The sequence below is a fragment of the Phascolarctos cinereus genome, unplaced genomic scaffold, assembly GCF_003287225.1.
Source record: "Phascolarctos cinereus isolate Bilbo 61053 unplaced genomic scaffold, phaCin_HiC Scaffold_1;HRSCAF=81, whole genome shotgun sequence".
Classification (NCBI taxonomy): domain Eukaryota; kingdom Metazoa; phylum Chordata; class Mammalia; order Diprotodontia; family Phascolarctidae; genus Phascolarctos; species Phascolarctos cinereus.
Genome location: NW_027555514.1, coordinates 206207385 through 206223419, shown reverse-complemented (window position 1 = coordinate 206223419; position 16035 = coordinate 206207385). Strand labels below are relative to the sequence as shown.

Here is a 16035-nt window from a genome sequence, read left to right as displayed (position 1 = left end):
TATTTTGTTTCCTGAAACCATGCCAGCATGATTGCTATTGCCATCTTTTCTTCCTAACTCCCTTTGATCAACAATCAATCAACCAAAAAGAAACACTGTGCTAGATACTGGGAAAATAAAGACAAAAATTAAACAATCCTTCAAGAAGTTACCCTCAAAGAGGTCATATATTCTATGAGGGAAAACAACATTTCTCATTGACTTTTTCTCTTTCCCTCTGCCTATACCAACAGACCAACGGCAAGATGCAAACCCTATTTTTTCAGAATGGTTAAAATATAAGGATAATACCACCACTCTCTATTTCCCAACAACAAAGAAATCCTACCCATACATCCTAGAATCCTTTATTTCCCCCTGCTGAAGATATTCACAATATATAAGATGAAGGAATTTTTAAAAAATTTGAGAACCCCTGCTTTAGATCGATCCTAATTTCTCTTAAACTTTGAGCTAATTTGCAAACTATAATTGAGGGACTAAGAAAGAGGTGGAATAGGTGAAGAGTGACATAGGAAATATTAAATACAGCAAAGTTCAATGAAGAGATGAAAGAACTGTACATAGGTTTGAAGTTTTCTTTGTTTGGGGGAAGCTAGAACTCCAAATTTTTTGTTCTTGGTCAAAAATTACAGAAGAAGGGTAAGAAGGGTTTAGTTTCCTAAAATTATGGGGGAAAGGGTCCATTTTTAACCCCATAGCTCATTTCAAAGAATTGATATAGTTTTAAGTAGTAGAGCATTGGGATAAAGAGAGAATCTTAGTCTACTCTTTCTGGTACACAAAAAGTACTTCTGATGGCATAATTTTTTCTTTCAGAAAAACAGCTTGCTCTGGAAGGTCAACTGATTCAAGTTGACTACAAACACTGAAGGGTTCTCAAAGGAGAGAAATGGATCAAAAGGAAGAACAAATATAATGATACTCACCTATTATAGGAGAGAAATGCCAATAGAAATAGCAAACAAGCCAATACATCTGCTCTGCCCACGATGCCAGTCACCTAGAGAGAGAAAAAGGCAGAGCAAGCAAGAGAGATTACTTTCAGAGGGGGAAAGTACATTTGAAAAGACCACAAATTTTTCTCCCTAAAATTATGAAATTTGCCATCCAGTGCTAAGAAGTTGCATGACATAGTAGATAAAGACCTGAACTCAGTCAGGAAGACCCGGTTTCAAGTCCAGCCTCCGACACATCCTGGGCAAATAAGATGTTCTAGGAAATTCTGTAAGACTATAATTTGAAAAGAAAATGCATTGATAGGAGCAGTTTTCTCATCTAAGAACTCTCTATACTAAAGAAATCACAGGACCAATCTCTGTTCCCTTGAACTAAATTTGTTTTAAAAATTCTTCAATAACCATATATTTAACCATCAGTCTACTAAGGGATTACAGAAGGATCCAAATTCTAACCTTCATTCTAGACCTTACAGCATCGGCCAAACCAAACAATCTTAATTGACATTGTTAATGGAATCTTGGCTATATCAGTTCGAAATTGTCCTCCTGAAATATTTCAATATACTACTTCCTAACTAACATGCAATGAGTGAAGGAACAGCATGATCTCCGGGAGAATGCCATACTGAGCACAGGAATACCTGTGGCATCCAGATTCAGCCAAATCAGAGGCCTATGAAGCCACTGGCTTTGTCCAATAAGCCTTAAGCGTCTGTGTCTGCTCTAGACCGCATAACTTGACTCTTTCAGTATTTTAGCAGCTGCATGATCTCCAAACCCTAGCGATCATGAAAGGATCTAGAGAGGATCAGCCACAATCAATTCCAGAAATAAAGCCAGACTACTGAAATTGAATGTGCATAACAACACAATTGGACATGTGTAGCAAGGATTAAGAAGATTCTCAAACTAATTGCAAACAAGACTAAAGCAAGGCTTTCAAGGTACACTGAAATACAACTTTGCACAATGTGGCACAGTAATATTCCGTGGCAAATAGTACCTACAAAACAAACCAGTTCTGGTATATAGTTCTGGGATACAATTCTGACCAGTAGAAGCCCTCTTTATAAGCAAAAGTTATGAGTTGAGAGCAAGGGTGTGCTGGTAAACGTTTAACAACCAGAACTCCAGTGGACAAAACTGTACCCTTGATATACTTTTAAATTTAATCTGCATTATTCACATTCTATCAATAACCTTCCTAAGTCTAAACAATCAACAAAACAATAAATCAAGCCCTGATTTATAGTGTTTCCCAGATTTCTGCAGTATAAATGCTCACAGTGAAAAATTTAACAATCTGTTCTCCCCAGTATGAGCTGACTCCAACTTGTCCCTCGCTGGGAGTAAATGGCCAAGTTGTCAACAGTAATAACTCTGTTGAAAGATCAAAGATTAAATGTGGGAAGTAGGATAAGTACTATGAAGATGTAAGATTTTCTTTAGACATACCCACCTACATCTCAAATTTATATGATACTTAAGATCATAGCATGATTTAGAAGTGAAAGATCATAGCATGATTTAGAAGTGAAAGATCTTAGCAATCAACCAGTGACTAGGTTCTAGTCCAAGTTCTTAATTTTACTAATGCACAGAAATATGAAGCAGCTAGGTGGATTCATCTTCCTGAAAGCAAATCTAGCCTCAGATACTTACTAGCTGTGTGATCTTAGACAAGTCACTTAACTCTATTTGCCTCAAGTTTCCTCATCTGTAAAATGAGTTGGAAAAGGAAATGTGAAACCACTTCAGTATCTTTGCCAAGAAAACCCCAAATGGGACACGAAAGAAGCAGCTAGGTGGCACAGTGGATAGAGCACTGGCCCTCAAGTCAGGAAGACCTCAGTTCAAATCTGACCTCAGACACATAATACTCACTTAGCTGTATGACTCTGGGCAAGTCACTTAACCCCAACTGCCTCATCAAAAAAAAAAAACAAACAACGAATTTGACACAGTTGAACAACAACAGAACACCTGAGGGTGAGACAGGTAGCTCATATAACCTGATACTAAATCCAATGCTCTTTCCTCTAGATTACCCAGTTTACTCATACAGTTTAAATAGTACTTTATTATTACCTCATTTCACAGACAAGAAAACTGAGGGTCAAAGAAGTGAGTACCAATAAATTATGGAGGCAGGAATCAAATTCAGTTCTGATTTCAATTCCAACTGATTTCTGTGACACCACACTGCCCAGGTTAGCATATTGATACAGATGTAGTCACAGTTAAACCTCATCACTAACCAGCAGTATATAGTGAATACCAACTATGTACTTGGCACTGTGCATTGTAAGTTTTCTTTTTTTAAGCATAAAACAGAATGCCTCTCTTGTTTTTGGTTTGTTGTTGTTGTTGTTGTTGTTTTGTTTTGTTTTGTTTTGTTTTTTTGGGTAATGAAGTCATGAGATTTGGAAAAAAATAAATGAACATGTCAGGATTATAAATGATAACATTAAAAACTAAGATAGTCAGTGCCACAGTCAGTCATTTAAACCATGCAGCTAGAGTACTTAGAAGCCTCTCAAGTTCTTGAGATTCACATTACCTACCTGAAAAAGAAGTAAAGGGAAAAGAAAAACTATACTTTCCATAGGTTCTTAAATTTAGACCTGGAAGGAACCTTAATAAGTGAGTTCAACCTCTCTTGCCCCCAATTTTGTAGATGGGGAAACTAAGGCAAAAATAATTTAAGTGATTTGCCTGGAGTCACACAACTAGTAAATGTCTGAGGTGACATTTGAATCCAGGTCCTTCTGACTCCAATTCTACTTTCCTAACTATCCCCTGTGCCAGGCAGACTCTTGGTTCAGAAAAAGGTAGTCTGAATCCTGGCTCTGATAGTTATATATATGACTTGGAGAAAGTCACTTGAATTGAGCCTCTGATTATGCATCTATTAACTTTAAAGGAGTTATACTGCTTACCAGTAGCAATTCAGGAGACCTCGCCATTACAGGTCTCTATTACCCATGTGGCATAAAGACAACCTATCTCTTTTTCATGCCTGAGCATTACCCTACCAAGCGCATCTCTGCAGAATGACAAAGAAAGAGGAAAATGTGATCTTAAGAGTATGAAAGCCTACTCTGAATTTCACCTTTGCATCTTACCAGCTTTGGGGACCCTGAGTAAGTCACTTAATCATATATGTCAATTCTCCCATTTGTAAATCAGGAACAACAGCAGTTGCACTAAGTATTTCACAAGTAATTGTAAGCAAAATATTCAGTAAACCTTAAAAAATTAGATGTCAGATACCAATATTTCAGTATTATTATTTATTATAAAAAATATAAAAAAGATTAACAATTGAACTTCACTTGGGAAGTCATTTTCCTCAAAACTATGTACTACTCCTCCACAGTATAATCTTAAAAAAAAAACAAAAACAGTGCATGAAAACCAGTAGGTATTTTCTATGAAGATAGCTTTTGCTATAACATGACCAAAATGGAAAGTAGGGAGTGACAGATATTGATGTCTCAAGACAGTTTTATAAACAGCACAGCACTGTTCATAAAACAAATAAGATTACTTTAGAAGGATTGTCTCTAATTAAGGAGCTAGAATATAATTTGTAGGTCACATAACCTGTGAATCTGATAAAGAAATGAAATTCTAAATTTTGATTGCTCTCTTCAAAAATGTGTTAGGATTAGCATAATAAGCCATTGGAATAATATACATGGAAAACATAAGGACAGAAAGAGAAAAAGGCAAATTAAAATTTTAAACCAGAACAGCAAGCATTGCTAATGTAAGCTATCTTCTTACATAGACTATAGGCTCAGGATTTCTTCAAATGTACTGCTATATTACTACTTCTAATGACTAAGGTGCTTTAATTGGAAAAACAGTTAGCAGTAGAAAGCACCAGGGTGGTTTTGAGCCTACACAAAGTTGTCAAATAAATGTTTTATTTTATTAAAAAAAAAGTTTAACATGTTTTTAAAAAAATGTTTCCACATGCAACTGGGAAATGAGAAATACAGGAAATGGGGGTACAGAAGTCTATCCTGCTCTACAGGAAAATAGAAGTGGAAGGGGATAAGAGAAGGGAGGGAGTAGAGACAGAAGAGAAGGCAGACCAGGGGAAGGGGTATTCAGAATGCATGCCATCTTGGGGTGGGGGAAAGCGGGGAGAAATTTGGAACTCAAAAACTTGTGGAAGTGAATATTGAAAACTAAAAATAAATAAATTTAAAAGCTTAAAAAAAATTTTAATCCATCACAATTTTTTTCTTCTCACAACATCACTTTGAGTTCAAGTGATTTTGTACTAGAGGGGAAAATATCCATTTGGCTTCCACTTTTTCTGCCCATTATTTTCTAGTACCGATGCTACTTACTGCTTCTGTGTGAATGGGATGCACAGCAAAAATCAATGCAGTAACAAAAGCAAGTCGATGGTCCTTGAAGACAATTTTGTCACATGTGTACATCAGCACCAGAGTCACCAAGCAGTGTAAAATTATATTTGCCGCATGGAAATAAAATGGGTTCATGCCAGCCAAATATACATTTAGCCTGGAAAAAAACACATACACACATACATACATTGAAACTGTATTAGAAACAAATAGAGCATAGAATCCTTACCACTAAATACCAGAAGAGCTTTCAAACAAGAACAACACTGTCATTAAAGACTACACACTGTTCAATTAGAGTAAAAATAACTTCTAACATTTGGTTAGTCTAGGTAAGGAGATACCATTTTCCCCTGTATTTCAACTGTGGAGTAAGCACGGAAAACACAGTACCATTGCTTATAATCGTGGATCACTTATTGGTATGGCATAAATAAAGGAGCAGGTGAATAAGTGCTGAGTCATTTTCCCACATGTATACTTCTCAGATGAGAATTCTTCACTGCTGGATTTTTCCTAAGAAACAAGAAGCTATTGCTACACTATTTTTGAGATGCAAATTCACAGACACCAGAGAAGAGGCAAAAAATAGAGTGGATGAAATGCTGGGCCTGGAGCCAGGAAAATCTGAAAGCAAATCCAGCTTCACACACTTACTAATTATATGACCGCTGAGCAAGTCACTTAACTTCTATTTGCCTCAATTTCCTCTACTGTAAAATGTGGATAACAATAACACCTCCCTCACAGGCTTGTGGTAAGGATCAAATGAGATAATATTTATTTTTAAAAAGATCTTAGTATATAGTACCTTGCATATAGCAGGCACTATAAATGCTTATTCCATATATACACATTTGGGAAACAGAGCAAAACTACTATTTGTTTCCATGAGGCTCAGGTATCCATCTTTACAGATTATGAATCTAGAAAGATAATTTAGTTACTACCTCATAAAGAAGTTTTCAAGACACCACAAGGCCTTTTAGCAACAATGACCAAAGTACAGGCAAATAAGCAAGCTGAATTTTTTATTAAATGGCTAACAAATTCCCAGTGATTAAGGAAATTATCAGAAATCTTACTATTATAAATTCAAATAAATGGGGTTTAAGAAAGAAAGTTATCAATACTGGATATAAATCCATATTTCTACAAATAATGTCTTGTAATGAACTTCTGACAACATTCAAAAGTCCTTTGGGTACTTTGATTTGAGTTAAAATCCTAATGCCTCATAATGGCATGGAAGTAACTGAGTTCTTGAAGGCTTTGCCAGATGAACATAAATTCTGGCAGTTCCAACCAAGTTAAAAACATTTTGAGTGACAGATTTTATATTCCACATCTGAGGACTGGACAAGCCATTCCCTCACACTACTGGAACCATATTTTCATATGCCATATTTTCAGCCTCAGTCTAAGCAACAAACTGACTCTTACTTAAAATTCATACATATTCCCTACTTTGTGAGTACTGAATCATGGTGAATAGAGAATTAGTATAGTCTTCTCCACTCTAGAGAACAAGATCTAACACCCTTTTCCCTAGTTGGATTTTTACATTGAAGTCATGGCTACATATTATAAAGGGAGAGGAAACACTGGGGATAAAAACAAGGTGTGTGATAGGTAGGAAACAGGACATATCTTTTATGTATTTTGATTGGCTTCACAGGCACAATATCAATTTGTCTTTATCACATACAGCTTCTTTTTTGAAAGGAAGTCAAAATATCACATGGAGTAACTTTACCTTGAAAAATAAAAGCACAAATTATCTCACATAAAAAAGGTAAGGAAAAGCTTTTACAGTGGATGGGAAGAAGAGGGAAGTGAGAGGGAATGAGTGAAATCTTACTCCCACGAGATTTGGCTTAAAGTAGGAATAACATATACGCTCAATTGGGTATCAAAATCTATCTTACCCTACAAAAAAATAGAGGGTAATGGGACAAGAAAGGGGGTGATAATAAAAGGGAAGGCAGATTGGGGGAGAGGGTAATCAGAAGCAAACACTTTTGAGGAAGGACAGTGTCAAAGGAGAGACCAGAAAAACAAGGTGCAGGATAGGGTAGAGGGAAATACAGTTAGTCTTTCATAACGTGACTATTATAGAAGTGTTTTGCATGACTACACATGTATAATCCATATCGAATTACTTGCTTCTTAATGAGGGTAGTGGGGAGGGAGGAAGGGAGAGAATTTGGAACTCAAAGTTTTAAAAACAAATGTTAAAAATTGTTTTTACATGCAACTGGGAAATAAGATATACAAGCAAAGGAGTATACAAATCTATCCTGCCCTACAGGAAAATAGAAGGGGAAGGGGATAAGAGAAGGGGGGTGTATATGAGGCAGGGAAGATTGGGGGAAGAGGCATTCAGAATGCAAGCTGTCTTGGGGTGGGGGCAGGGAGAGAGTGAGAAAATTTGGAATTCAAAATCTTGTGGAAGTGAATGTAGAAAACTAAAACTTAATTAATTAATAAAAAAGAAAGAAAAAGAAAAGCACATATATATATATATATATATAAAATATATATATATATATATATATATATATAAAATTATAATGCAACTCATTTAGTAGCACATGACAATGTGCCTGAAGCTTTGAAAAGCAATTTCCTTATAATAATGCTTTGAAGTAGGCAGTGGAAATGATTTTATAAACATACACATGAGTGGGGGTGGAAGGTAGTTAGGGTGGTATCGACATTTATAGAATACACATGTTTTTTTAAAATTCCCAGTCAATTTTAGATGTATATAGAAGAGCAAATGTTCACAGAAGAGAACAGAAGGAAGGTCAGAAGGAAACACAGACAAGCAATACAACTTTGGAAGTAACTGTTGAATTTATTTACATACCTTTTTTTTTTAAAGCAAGCTACAAATAATATTCAGGGTTTCATATATATTCATTTTTTCTGTTCCACTATTTATATGGAATTGTTTTTGGTGTTTGTGAAGTTCAGAATTTTTTTTAAATTTAAGTCCTCGATCTCTATATGACCTTTAAATGTATAGAGGAGCAAATATGTATCCCCTAGATGAAGAAGCAGTAAAAGACTTAGTGACCATGTGGAGTAGCAAATCTGACCCTACATTATAACTACGAATTATTCAATAGGAAAGAGGTTGCCTTTCTAGCAACCTTCAAGCACCAAATTTCTTTTAGAGGAATATGCAACCCTTCAGGTTGCACTGTCGGACTGGAGAACTACATAGTATGAGAAAGACTCAATAGGTCAATGACTGACTCACTCTATGAACTCCAACTCCTCCTTGAGGATGAGCCTAAACCTCAGAGTGGCAGTGTGTAAGGATCTGGAAGATTAAATGGGTAACTGATAGGAAGGTGGAACTATCAATAGAAAGAGAGTTGTTTGGACTCCATATGAGCTACTGTGTGTTCACTACATTGTTATGTATTCTTTCAATGTGGAAAAATGTTATTCTATATTCAAACTAAGTTGTTAGCTGACTCCTTGCAAGAAAGCTGAGGGTCCTTACTGACATATATAGAAACCCAGAGAAGAGGCACATACTGAAATTTGAGGGGTTTTGGGAGAAGCCCCCAAGACTGAAAGTAGGACTCATGGTGGTCCAGAGCTATGAATTATATCTATGTGTATTGTTGTTGTTCAGTCATTCAATTGTGTCTGACTCTGTGACTCTATGACTCTATGGACCATACATAGCACACCAGGCCCTTCTATCTTCTACTATTTCTTGAAGTCTGTACAAGTTAACATTCATTGTTTCCATTACACCATCTATCCATCTCATCCCCTTTTCCTTTTGCCTTCAATATTTCCCAACATCAGAGTCTTTTCCAATGAGCCGCACCTTCTCACTTTATAGCCAAACTTTTTAAGGTTCAGCTTTAATATCTGATCTTCCAGGAAACAGCCTGAATTAATTTCTTTAAATATTGACTGATTTGACCTCCTTGGTATCCAAGACACTTTTAAAAGTCTTCTCCAGCACTACAGTTCAAAAGTATCAATTCTGCAGGGCTCACCTTTCTCTACAATCCAACTCTCACAGCCATACATTGCTACTGGAAAATCCATAGCTCTGACTTGCTTTCTCAGCAAGATTATGTCTCTGCTTTCTAGTATGCTGTCCAGATTTGCCATAGCTTTCTTTCCAAGGAGCAATCTTCTTTTAATTTCATGACTACAGTTACTGTCTGCAGTGATCTTTGAGCCCAAGAATATAAAATCTGACACTGCTTCCATTTCTTCTCCCTCTATTTGTCAAGAAGTAATAGGAACAGTTGCCAGGATCTTAGCACTTATTTTCATGTTAAGCTTCAAGCCAGCTTTTATACTCTGCTCTTTCACTCTTTTTTTTTAAGGCAATTGGGGTTAAGTGACTTGCCCAGGGTCACACAGCTAGTACATGTCAAGTGTTTGATCTAAGGCCAGATTTGAACTCAGGTCCTCCTGACTTCAGGGCCAGTGTTCCATCCACTGCACCACTTAGCTGCCCCTCTTTCACTCTTATCAAGAGCCTTAATTCCTCTTCACTTTCTGCCACAAGACTAGTATTATCTGCATATCTGAGATTATTGAGATTTCTCTCAGCAACTTTAATTCTGACTTTTGATCTATCCAGCCTGACATTTTACATGATCTACTCTGCATAAAAGTTAAATAAATAAGGAGACAACATACACCCTTGTTGTATTTCTTTTCCAACCTTAAACGAATCAGTTGTTCCATGCTCAGTTCTAACTGTTGCTTCTTGGCCCACATACAGATTCCTCAGGAAGAAAGTAAGATGATCTGGTACTACTTCCATCTCTTTGAGGACTTGCCACATTTTGTTGTGATTCACACAGGCAGAGGCTTTAATGTAGTCAATGAAGCAGAAGTAGATGCTTTTTCTGTAACTTTCTTGCTTCCTCTATAATCCAACAAACGTTGGCAATTTGGTCTCTACTTCCTCCAACTCTTTGAAAACCAGCTTGGTCTTTGAGAAATTCTTGTTTCACATATTGCTGAAGCCTAGCTTGCAGAATCTTAAGCATAACCTTGCTGGAGTGTGAAATTAGCACAATGGTTCAGTAATGTGAACATTACTTGGCATTGCCCTTCTTTGGCACTGGGGTGTAACTGACCTTTTCCAATCCAGTGACCACTGTTGAGTTTTCCAAATTTGCTAGCATAGTGAGTACAACACTTTAACAGCATCATCTTTTAGGATTTTAAATAGCTCAGTTGGAATTCCATCACCTCCACTAGCCTTATTGTTAGCAATGCTTCCTAAGGTCCACTTGACTTCATTCTCTAGGATGTCTGGCTCAAGATCAGTAACCACACCATTGTAGTTATAGGTGATTGGTGATATTTCTTATACAGTTCTTTCTTATAGCTCTTTCTTATGTAATTATTTTGTGTATTCTTGCCACTTTTCCTCAATCTCTTCTCCTTATTTTAAGCCCCTACCATTTTTTACTTTTATCACGCCCATTTTTGCATGAAATATTCCATTGATAGCTCTAGGATCACCTTTTGGGTTATTGAAAAAGGGCATTTGCTATGACCAGTGAGTTATCTTGAAAAAACTCTATTAGTTCCTATTCTGCTTCATTTTGTACTACAAGGCCAAAGTTGGCTCTCATTCCAATTATCTTTAGATTCTCTACTTTAGCATTCCAATCTCCTATATATATATATATATGCATATACATATACATATATACACACTATACATATACGCATATACATATACATACACATACACATATACATATACTGTTATTTGGAGTCCAGATCTGCAATTTCATTAGTGTAGAATGAGGAAAGTCCCACCGCCAATCTAGATGAATAAATGAATGAATGAAAAAGCATTTGTTAATGCTTAATTTTGTCAAGTACTGTAGTAATAGAAAAAGCAGCTCTTAATAAGGAGCTCATATCCTAATTGAGGAGAAAACACATTTAGAAGGATTCATTTGCAGATAGGATAGAAAGAACCAGAGACCTAAAGTCTCAGTGGTAGGTCAGATGGCAAGACTCAGGAGTCTTTAGAGTACATCAGGATGTCTGCTCCACAGAGTAGGAACACAGAGGGGACTGACCTGTCCACCAACATTTTCAAGTAGGGAATAGGTTTAGAGTTGTAGTGCAGCAGAGATTCTAGGTTCCCTCCATATGGAAATGGCACTCCATTTCGTGCTCTCAAAGTTCCCTCATTGGGCTTAACAACAGCAGCATCAACAACTTTTCTGAAGTTTATAATCTTACAGGGTTGTTTTAGAACACTGAGACTAGTACTAATGAGACTGCCCAAGGTCACACAACCAAAATGTGTTAGAGACTAGACTTGAAATACATCATTCTGATTTTAAGACTGGGATCTTTATTCACTATGTTGCCTCTAACATGTGTATATCCACACCCTTACAAGAAAATAATTCAAATGACAAGTGAACTCAATACAAGTACTTTAATTGTGTACTTTTCAGTAGCTTCCTATTACCTCCATGATCAAATACAAATACCTTGGGCATGTAAAGCCATTCACAATCTAGCTCAATCTACCTAAACAGCCTTATTACATGTTATTCTCCTTCATCATCTCTATAATACAGCAAAATTGGCCTTTTCGTGATTCCTCACATGACTCAATGTCTTTGCACACAGTCCATCCCCCACGCCTGCAATTTACTTCCTCCTGATTCCATCTCTTAGAACAGGGATGGGGAACCTGGAGCCTCAAGGCTACAAGAGGCCTTCTAAGTTCTTGGGTGGGGCCTTTTTACTGAGTCCAAGTTTTACAGAACAAAGGGTATTTGTTCTGTGAAGTGTGGATTCAGTCAAAGGGCCATACTTGGAGACTTAGAGGGCCACATGTGGCCTCGAGGTCACAGGTTTCCCATCTCTGTCTTAGAATCTTTAGTTTCCTTCAAACCTCTGCTCAAGTTGCAACTCCTACATAAGATTTTTCTTGATAACCCCAGTATCTCTGACAAGAAATTTCCTTGTATTTCTTTTTATTATTCATATAAATGTTGTCTCCCTTTATAGAATAGAAGCTCCTTGAGAGCAAAGATTGTTTTACCTTTGTCTTTATATCCCCAAGGTCTAACACAGTGCTTTATATCTCATAGGCACTCGGTAAACATTTGTTGATTGATTGTAGACAATAACCCACAGAGAAACATGAGGTCACTGAATAAGTAACTCAGAGAGGCCACAATACTATGAATAAGTTTTATATTTGTTCTGCTACTATCACAACCTACGAAAGAAAAGAGAAATACTTCCTGATCAAAAAGGGAATTCTGTGACTCCCCAGATATCATGGAAAAGTAGGAAGAAACCCTACAATGTGTTTCTAGATAATGAATCAAGCTACCCACCTACCTCCTAACAAAACATCTTTTGTTATATATGCTAGACTCAAGGCGAAAGAGATCATACAATTTCATATATGGCCAATGTGTAGATTGATTCTGCATGACTTTATTCATAAGAATATAAATTTTGCATGACTATTATGAGAGTTTTCTTTTTTCAGTTGTTTGGGAGGGAAAAGTTTGAAGAAAAAGTAGTCTAAAAATAATGTTGCCCCAAAAACAGAAAAGAAAGGAAGGTCATTGAAATATTTAAAAGAAAACACACAGATGCAAACAAAAAGAATTTCAAAAGCAAATAGAGACATAGGGCAGCTTTGAAAGTAATATGTTCAAATCAATTCAATAATCATGTATTAAGTGCCTATTCTGTGCAAGGTAGTATACTAAGCACTGGGGATACAAATAAGAAAAAGAACAGTTTTCAATCTAATGGGGAAGACAACACACAAAAGGAAGCTAGAAGTAAGGAGGAGGCACCAGAGGGCACCAGCCAGGACACTGGAAGAATTTTGTTCCATAGTGTTCAAAACAAGCAAAGATGCAGATGGAAAAATGAAGAGTAAGCTGGAAAGTCTTGATCTCTGCCCTCTATAAAGGAAAGCTTTAGGAGAAGTTTTGTGCTCCCTATTCCAGCCCTCTAATCAAGTGGGAGAGGAAGTTGGGAAAGTGTTGAATATACAAAGCTGAGTTAAACAGCAAGATGATGAGATAGCAAGTGATCAGCTTATCCTGGGAGGAGTATCTTATTCAATCACATACTTTTTTTTTTAAAGCTGTACCATATACAATCATCTTTTTCTGTTCTGTGTATATGGAAATGCCAATTTTTTTTTTCTTTTACTGTTTATTAAACGCAGGAGTTTTTTTTTCCTTTTGCCTTCAATCTTTCCCAACATCATGGTCTTTTCTAATGAGCCCCATCTTCTCACTATAATGGCCAAAGTATTTAAGCATCAGCTTCAGTATTTAACCTTCCATTGAATAGCCTAAATTAATTTCTTTAAGTATTGACTGATTTGACCTCTTTGCTGTCCAAAGGACTTTCAAAAGTCTTCTCCAGCACCACAATTCAAAAGTGTCAATTCTCTAGTGCTCACTTTATACTCTAATTCTCACAGCCACATACCTTGCATCCAACTTTCATTTGTGGTTCCAAGAAGCGGTAGCATGTGCAGCGGCCACACTTCCATAGAAAAGATACCAGCCTTGACCATAACAGCTAAAATAATCAATTCGAGCTCCCAATACACCCAGGTTAATTGACTGGCCCTGACAGTAAATATCAAAAGCTAAGTTGGTCTTTGTAACCAGGTCCCTTGGATTCCAAATCTAAGTTTTTTTCCTCCACTATAAAATACTGCGGCATGCTGCAAAGCTATCCTTTTCAATGTTTTTATCAACAATCTGGATAAAGATAGAAGGCAAGTCTTTATCCAAATCTTCAGATAATAAAAATCTGTAATCATACCCCTAACTGTGGATGGTTAATATTTATATAGTCCTCCAGGTTCCCACACCTCTGCTGACTCTTTCCTGCTATGAGGCAGGCTTCCTTGGGCCTCTTCTAATCACATGGCTCCCTCAAAGTATTTGTCTCCAAACACTGTTACTCTGCCTGTATGTATATGCACACACATATACACCCAATCTTCAACTTTCGTGGGTGTAACATTCCTACAAAACAGTATGAAAATAAAGAATGGGAATGTTGATACGTTGAAAATGTATGGAAATAGGTGGTTAGGTTCCTGCTACCATCAAAAACTATAATCTTTCACTAGAGATTGCTGAAAATATACATTTCTGCACACAATTCTTTATAACAAAACATTAATTCTGATAATATGTATTTTTCCTAACACAGTTATAGCAGTACCCAATAAAATGGTAATATGTAAAATGTTTTTTCTTACCTAGAATTTTGTGACCTTTTGTGCTAACATCTCAATTTAAAAAAACAAAAAAAAATTTATTTCAGACAATACTATACTGCTATAAACCTCTCTACTTTGGCCACCCTCTGAAAACCAAGGGAGAGGTTGCTGAGACTTTAGTCACTCATGCTGAAAGACTCTGAGACTGGCAAGGTCTCAACATCACCTTCAACAATCCAAATGCATGAGAAACTCTTTACAGCAATAAGGTGAACTAGAGCACTGAAGGTAGGATAGCAGTCACTCCAAACTTGCATGCATCGTGCCTCTCAGTCTTTTTCTGCTATGTATGCCACAAATGTGTACAGTCATCAACATGAAAGTGAAAATGAGGTTACTAATAAAATCACACAAATGCTTCAAATCATGAAAGTTAAATATGCAAATGTCACAGATTAACCATATGTGTGTGTATACGTATTATATGTGTATATGTATGTACATATATATTGTTCATATATTTTGGATACCAAACCCTTACAAGAGAAATTTAAGGCAAAGATTCAACCACTGCCCTTCTTACCTTAGATGCATGAATGTTGTCTTTGCAGAAACTTTTCAGTTTCAAGTAATCAAAGTTACCTATTTTTTGTAACTGCCTTTATCGCCAGTTTGGTTAAGAATACACCTCTTACCCATAGCTATGAGAGGTACATGATCTGTTTCTTTTCCAGTTTTTTAATAATATGACCTTTTATATTAAAACCACATATCCAGTTGGAATTATTGTAGAGTGGAATATAGCTAATAGTTTATATATGTGTGTGTATGTGTGTGTATGTATACACACATATGTTCATGTGCACACATATACATCATATATACATATACACGTATCTACATATATACATATATACATACATATATATACATATATATTATATATAATGTGTATTATGTGTAGGTTATATATCTTGGATACCAAACCCTCATCAGAGGAAAGTGATAAAGAGATTTTCCCCCCATTCTACTACTTCCCTTCTTATACTGGATGCATTAATGTTGTCTGTGCAGAAGCTTTTCAGTTTCAAGTTCCCTCTTCTGCTGCAGCACAGTATTAAATTCCTTCAATTATTTTATTTTCATCTTTTTTTTCAAGGAAACTTGTTCCCATTGGCTCTTTTCCCCTTCTCTTCTTTCCTCTTCTTATCTGATATTCTCACTTCTTTTCCTCTCCTTCAGCTAGTCCTATTCCTTAATTTTTTAATTTTATTTTTGTATGGCTTTCCTAAAAGTATTTCTTTCTTTTCATTATTCATTTCCTCTTTCTGTTTACTCTAGACCCTCATTATCTAATACAAGACCCCTACAATTCTCTGTTTTCTTCATACAATCAAAGTTTCCAAGGTATCTATTCTAGGTACCTGCGGCTAATACT

The 16035-nt window shown here is 36.3% G+C and overlaps 1 protein-coding gene across 4 annotated transcripts in view; it reads right to left on the bottom strand.

Moving 5' to 3' along the window:
* TMTC1 (transmembrane O-mannosyltransferase targeting cadherins 1) overlaps nucleotides 1–16035 on the bottom strand; it is a 320486-nt gene that overhangs the window by 260057 nt on the left and 44394 nt on the right. For 3 of the 4 annotated variants that reach the window (XM_020975836.2, XM_020975837.2, XM_020975835.2), the window contains exons 2-3: nucleotides 5327–5504; nucleotides 930–1003 (exon numbers count right to left, since the gene is read on the bottom strand). In XM_020975836.2, the coding sequence (XP_020831495.1) occupies nucleotides 930–1003; nucleotides 5327–5504 (252 nt within the window). The remainder of the gene's footprint in view (nucleotides 1–929; nucleotides 1004–5326; nucleotides 5505–16035) is intronic. The other variant, XM_078156680.1, reaches the window with a different exon arrangement.